Consider the following 6,974-nt stretch of genomic DNA (forward strand, 5'->3'; position numbering starts at 1 on the left):
AACATTCTTGTGGAGTTCTTTACAAACATACACTGATTTAAGCTTTTGTACTTGTTTCAGAATTAATCATTCTCTTGATAGAGATGCAGTATCATTCTGATTATTGATCTTTGTTTCTTATTTTTTCTTCTTTTCTTTTAGGCTCCATCTTTTGTGTTTGTGGATGAGATTGATGCCATTGCTGGTCATCATGCAAGGAAAGATCCACGAAGATGTGCAACATTTAATGCTCTGATTGCACAACTTAATGGAGAGTAAGTTGCTTCCTCCATAGTTAAAAATCAGTTGGATTGATCCAACTGAGCTTCTGGTCACTTTCATTTGTTGTACCAGTGGATCATGGGTTAATCTTCATGTTGACCCATGCATTGGCTCAGCTGAAATCACTAATTGAACCAACTTTAATGAATCAGTTGAGTTGTATATTTATTAAAAAAATATCTACTAAATATTTGAAAGAAATGTTTTGTTAGTAAATTAATGCCCTCATGTCAACCGAAATTTAAATAGTAAACACAACAAGATACATTTCATAAAACCAAAACCAATAGAATTAGCACATGACGTGATGTTTAAGTTAACAATCCAACTAAAACCAGCAAATGAAAATCTAGTAGAATAAGTATTAGATATGAATAAATATAGCACCTTAACATTATCACTATAAACTTGACCAAAGTACACAACATCATGAATCTGTCAAGCAAAAGAATGAAAGATAAAGACAAGTTTGCCATCTACATTTTCCTTGCATTATTCCTTACACCGAAGTGCATTTTGCACTTTGGCCAATTTTTAACAAAAATGGCTTGACATTTTGCCACCCGGTTAGGTCATTTTTTTTTCCATGCAATTGAATTGTTCGACTGGTTCAATCTAAATTTTATGTAATTCCAATATGCGATTAATGGAGCATTTAGTTTCTGGTTTTTCCAGTCCAACTCACTAGTCAATTTTCATAAATATACATATGTATTACTTTGTTTGATAAGAATTTCTGCTATTAGTTTATTTTTCTTCAAGAGCAAGTTGGTGCATTCATGAGCTAATTTGAAGCAAATAAGAACACAGGGATCCTCTTTTATGGAAGCAACCATTTACACTTGATTTTGATTGTGTTGTTAATAACAGAACATGCAGAGGGTATTTCATTCAAGTGATTTTTTTAATTATCTAATATGCTTTTTTCCCCAACGCTTAAAATATGTACAAAACATACAAATTGTTTAGACGGCTAGCCGTAAATCTGTTTTTCACCTGTTCAATAGGAAATCATAGTGATAAAAGCTGGAAACTTCAACATGAAAACTCACAAACTTCGATAAACTAATTTCTTTATTGGAGTTGCGCATTTTCTCTCATGCTGTGGTTGAGTAATTTGGACCGTATTGAGCCTTTTTTTTGGTAAAGACTGAAAGAACATATCAACCATGAGAGTTAGGGTATTCCTAAATTATGTTCTAGTTCTACTATCCCCTACACATTGTTAAAAATTAGTTGTTGATGCCGTGCTTTAGTTTTGCCTATCTTGCTTCTTGTAGAAAACTGTTTCAAAGGATGATTCTATATGTGCCAATAAATTCAAAGTTAAATACAGCTGTTATTGCATGATTCTTCCCCCTTTGCTGAGGAGGTTCTTCATTTAAGGCCTATTATTGACTGCAAGAGAATCTTAGAAAATTCAAAGCTCAAATTGGCCGCCTTAATCTCACATAGATTAGTCCCATACTAAGAACATGAAGCTATCTGATGATGTATGTGAACATTACCAATTGCTGTTACCTTGTTAATAGATATCTTGCAGTGAATGTCCAAGTTATGAAATTTGATTTATTCAATGCAGGTTGATTTGGAAAGGATTGCTAAGGATACTCATGGCTATGTTGGGGCTGACCTTGCTGCTTTATGCACTGAAGCTGCTCTCCAGTGTATCCGTGAAAAGATGGACATAATTGATCTAGAAGATGAATCAATTGATGCTGAGATTCTCAATTCTATGTCTGTTACAAATGAACACTTTAAGACTGCTTTGGGATCTAGTAACCCATCTTCCCTCCGTGAAACTGTAAGTCTTTGCTTGGATAATTGTAATCATTTTCAGTTAGTTTTTTTCCTTCTAAATATGATTATCTACATGAATTTTTAAAATAAATTGTTGCTGCAAGAATTGAAAATGAGAAATTTGACATTGGTGTTCTTTCTAAATTAAACTTACCTTTTTCAACTCAAGAAATTCTATAGCCTCATGTGTCTGGTTGGTAACTTGTGTTTACTGTCATATGTTGATGAATGGCCTAAAAACCACTTCTATTTCTACCTTGAGATATGCTGATAGTTTGTTGGGTTTTGATCAGGTTGTTGAAGTACCAAATGCCAGCTGGGATGATATTGGTGGGCTGGAAAATGTCAAGAGGGAATTGCAAGAGGTAGTTTGCTGGATATGTTTGAGGTTTTATGTCCACTAAGTGTGATTTTTTCTTTCTGATGGTGATATTCTAGGACTTCTACAGCATGTATATTTCTTCTATTTTTGTTCTTTGTTGTAGTTAAGTATACCAAATGATACTTTTGTTTGACAAATTAGAACAGTGGATGTTTTAACTCAGAAAACTAGGCATTTGAAGGTGAAAAGTGGTGAGATTAGGGAAATGAAAGGCGCAAGAAGAATGGAGCAGTATAGCAAGTTGAACAGATTCTAATTCTCATAATTTAATGTAGCCTCAGCTTGATTTTTGACTCACGATGTTCTACCTTGATGTGTACAATATCTATTAGCTTTTGATGTAAAAAGAATATTTGTGTATTTTATGGATACTGTTGTAAGAAGAATATTTATGTAATTTGTGAATATTCGTGTATTTATGGATACTGTTGGAAGAAGAATATTTGTGTAATTTGTGAATATTTGTGTATTTTCTTGGATACTGTCGATTTTTCACTGTTTCGGAAATCGAATTTGTGTCGTTAAACAATACTGATATTACATCGATTTTCCACCGCTGTAAAATCGGTGTCATAACTAATATTACATCAGTCGTATACCACTGCCAAAACTGGTGTTATTAACATATAATATTACAACGGTTTTACACCGTTGATGAAACGGTGTCGTTAAGTGATACTACACCAGTTAATAACCGATTCGAACACTAGTGTCATTCAGTGATACTACACCGGTTTTAACCCGATGTCTAAAATGACAGACCTTTTACATCAGCTTCATAGACATCGGTCGAAAATGTAATAGACACCGGTGGAAAACCGATGTCTATGAGGGTTTTTGTTGTAGTGCATTGGAACGGTTGTAGTGTAATTTGGTATTAGTCTGTCTTGACTATAAAATAACACTAGTACACTTTATGTGTATTGAGCAGGACCGTTTGAGGTTGTTCGATTTGTACTGACTACATAAAAGAACAGAACCACTATTATTATGGATGTGCGCCCTCTTAATCCCTATATAATAACAAACACGTATACTTAGTATTTATTTCATTAACTTATCAATGAGTGAGATTTATTCGTTAAATCAATAGGCCCGATGAGTTGGGAAATAGTACTATTTATATGGTATGTTGTTGATTATAGAAGGAATCTGTGTCCTAATTATTTAGGTTGATGATGTCCCCTTGAGGAGCTCATAAGGATTATCATGTAAACCCTACAGGTGGACTTAGTCCGCCATGATAATAAAGTTGAGTGGTACTACTCTTGGAATCAGATGTTAATTAATTGAGTTGTCAGTAACTCATTTAATTAATGGACATACGATATCATAAACACAGGGAGATTAACGGACTCATGATAAGAAGGAGCTCATATTGTAATATGAGATTGGTGTGGTAGTTCAATAATAACCCTTTAGTGGTATGAGTTATTATTGGTGGACTTGGGTTGGTTGTTCGGGCCGAACACACAAAGCCCAAGCCTATCAAGAGACCTAAACCAATTCTTCCTCTAGTTCCCTGTTGTAGCCTCTATATAAAGCCTTGCATCCACCCATCCATAACTTGGTTTGGTTTAAATTGGTTTAGTTTAACTTAACTTGGTTTGGTTTAACTTAACTTAGTTTGGTTTAACTTAACTTGGTTTGGTTTAACTTGGTTATAGAAAGAGAGATTTTTTCTAAACAGAATTTGGTTATAGAAAGAGAGATTTTTTCTAAACAGAATTTTGTTATTTTTCTTTCTTTGTAACCGACGGAAAACCTATAAAAAGGAGTAGGTGGTGGCTCCTAAAACCTAATTTTCTAATTCCATAATTATCTTCTCTCCTCCTAGGGTCGACGACACACATCCTTCTCCTTGTGGTCGGCGCCCCTCACCTCCCCTCTTCCTCCTTGGTGGTCGGTGCCACCTTCACCTCCGCCTAGGGTCGGTGCCATTCTTCCCAAGCTAGGGTCGGCACCCCTCCTCACCTTGCTAGGTCCGCCCCTTCCTCACCTTGCAAGGGTCGCCCCCCTCCTCTCCTTGTTTAGGGCCGGCACCCCCGTTCCTCTCCTAGCTATGGCCAGCGCCCCTTCCTAGTAATCCATTTGTGAGATATCAGAAAATTTAATTAATAAGGTTATTTGGGAAATAGCCTTATAGAATTTTTTCAGAATTTTTAGAAATTTTCTGGTAATTTTTCGGAGCTCGTACGACGGGTTCTGAGGGGATCAATTGAGGGCGCGGATAAAGCCTGTTTGGGATACCCGTTTAAGTGAGGAAATATTTTTATTATATAAATTCCTTTTCTTTTTATTTCCTCCCCAAAAACGCCGATCCCAAACTTCTTCCCCGATCTCCCCTCTGCTCGAAGCCGACCTCCCTTCTTTCCCTCTTTCTCTGTTCTCTCTCGCGGACGATCGGCGCCGACGGGAGCAAGGCTTCAGCTCCGGCGATCTTCCTTCTACCGGCATCGATCCTTTAGCTCAGATCTAGCCGAAGCCTTCTCCTTCTCACTCTAATCTCTCTGTTCTCTCACGGGGACGAATTGATGCCGAGCGTGGACGAACCGACGCCGACAATCGCCGGTGTAAATCTATTTCCGGAGCATCAAGGGGGAGCTATCTTGTTCTTCCTTGATTTCCCGTAATCCTCAATGCCAAATCTTCCCTCGATTCCTCCTCTTCCTTTGGTGGCGTTGTGCCCTAGCGGAATATTGAAGGTAAGAGATCTACCTAGGTTATTATTTGAGGTAGGTGAATTGTTTAGCTATGGATTTGATCCGTGATCTCCAATCTTGTGATTGATCAGTCTTCTTTTTGCTTGATTCCAGCCACCACATCCCTGTCAACAGATTGGTACGCTTGAGGTAAGGTTAGGTTGTTAATTCGGTTGGTGTTTGGATCTATGATCTTCTTGTTTGATTCATTGCTTGATCCGATTGATTCCAGTGAGGACCTATTCTATGGAATTCAATTTGTGTGCTGTGGATTGCTTTATGATCTAGCAACTCGATTAGAGCAGCGAGGTCCTGCTGCTGTGGTGTTGGAAGGGTGATCGTGCAGTGATTTCTAGCAGCATCCCTTGATCCAACAATCCATAGGGGCTGTGAATTGAGGTATGTGTAGGGATTTTGATACATGATGTGAATGCATTGAATTAGGCTTATGTGTAGGTATTTGATCCGGGTTGTAGATTATAGTATAATTTTGATTGCATGATCATGTGTAGGTTTGACTAGAGGTTGTAATTAGTGGTTGATTATGATTAGATATATTTACTTAGATTTAATCTAATGGAATGATTAGGGTTAAGACAATTAACCCTAGTCAACTATTGGATCTAATCTATGTTTAGATATCTAATCTAATTGGTGATTAGGGATTAGATAACTAATCCTAATTAACCATTAGATTTAATTAGGTAGGTTGTGATTGTGTTGATTAGGGTTTTGCCCTAATTTAGTTTTAGGGATTTTATTTAGCTATTCATTGGATTTAGCTAAATAAAAAATATATATATATATATTGTTTGATGCAGGACTTTGATTTGAGACGGGCGTCTCGACTTTGGATTTGAATTGTACCTTCTATTTGAGGCGGGTATCCTTTGACTTATCTCTTGATAGTGTCTTTATGATATGTGCAGTTTATATATACTTACTAGTGGTAGATGGTAGATTATCTCTCCCCTGGTCTTGGCTTAGTTGATACCTATCACATGCTTCTTCTGTTAGTTGCTTTACTTTAGAACTGGATGCCTTTACCTTTTGCCATGTGTATATATGTTCATAGAGATGGATATTTATAATGCTTATCTACACCTGATTAGTTGCTGGGGATACTTGTTATATGTTGTTGGATTTGCGTTGCTTATATCATTGTTATACACATGCGTTTGTTTTATTGGCACCTACGCATATGGAGGAGGATATGTTCAGGTATGACATATTGTAGCCGCACGCACCATATCGCATGATTGCATGCTGGGCGATTGACGACTCCATTTTTGTTGAGCTCGTCGGCCGGCTACATGAGGGCCTGCACACAGCGTGACCACTGCATGGGTAGTGGCACAACACGCAGGGTGTGTATGGTAGGTTGCTCGGTGGTGTACCGCCGGGGTGCTCATGGGTAGCACGATGCAGCGGGGTAGCACGCCGGGGTCCCTCCCCGTCACTGCGTACCGGGAGACGAGAGTGTTACGCTCCCTCACTCTGATTTGAGGTAGGAGGATAGGTGTACTCCGACAGCATCCCGTCCACTCGGTCACTGTTCAGGGGTAGTGACGGCAGAGTGCACGGTGTCATAGCCCTACCCACTCGGTCTCACCATTGTGTGTGAGATGGCTGACTGGCGTCAGGGGTGACCATGTCATATTGCATCATATGCACAGATTGCATTTATTGTGATTGTTGCATATTGGATGCTGCACTTGGGTGACTGCATATGATTGACATGCATACAGGATACATGCTTATTTGCTCTGACTATCTTTGTCTGTGTATGTCCATAGTCATTTGCCCAAGCCTCGCAGGTGAGTACAGTT

The 6,974-nt window shown here is 38.2% G+C and overlaps 1 protein-coding gene across 1 annotated transcript; it reads left to right on the forward strand.

Annotated features, from left to right (window-relative positions):
- The first annotated feature begins 1,727 nt into the window (after positions 1–1,727).
- On the forward strand, positions 1,728–2,465 carry LOC122050278 (cell division cycle protein 48 homolog). The gene is made up of 3 exons (XM_042611197.1): positions 1,728–1,754; positions 1,844–2,065; positions 2,355–2,465. The coding sequence occupies exons 1-3, from the start codon at positions 1,737–1,739 to the stop codon at positions 2,463–2,465; spliced, it is 351 nt and encodes a 116-aa protein (XP_042467131.1). The 5' UTR covers positions 1,728–1,736.
- Positions 2,466–6,974: the final 4,509 nt, after the last annotated feature.

Source organism: Zingiber officinale, chromosome 3A (assembly GCF_018446385.1).
Source record: "Zingiber officinale cultivar Zhangliang chromosome 3A, Zo_v1.1, whole genome shotgun sequence".
NCBI lineage: Eukaryota > Viridiplantae > Streptophyta > Magnoliopsida > Zingiberales > Zingiberaceae > Zingiber > Zingiber officinale.

Coding starts and splice junctions, on each gene's coding strand:
- LOC122050278 (XM_042611197.1), top strand. Junction 2,066..2,354: donor CATCTTCCCTCCGTGAAACT/GTAAGTCTTTGC, acceptor GGTTTTGATCAG/GTTGTTGAAGTACCAAATGC.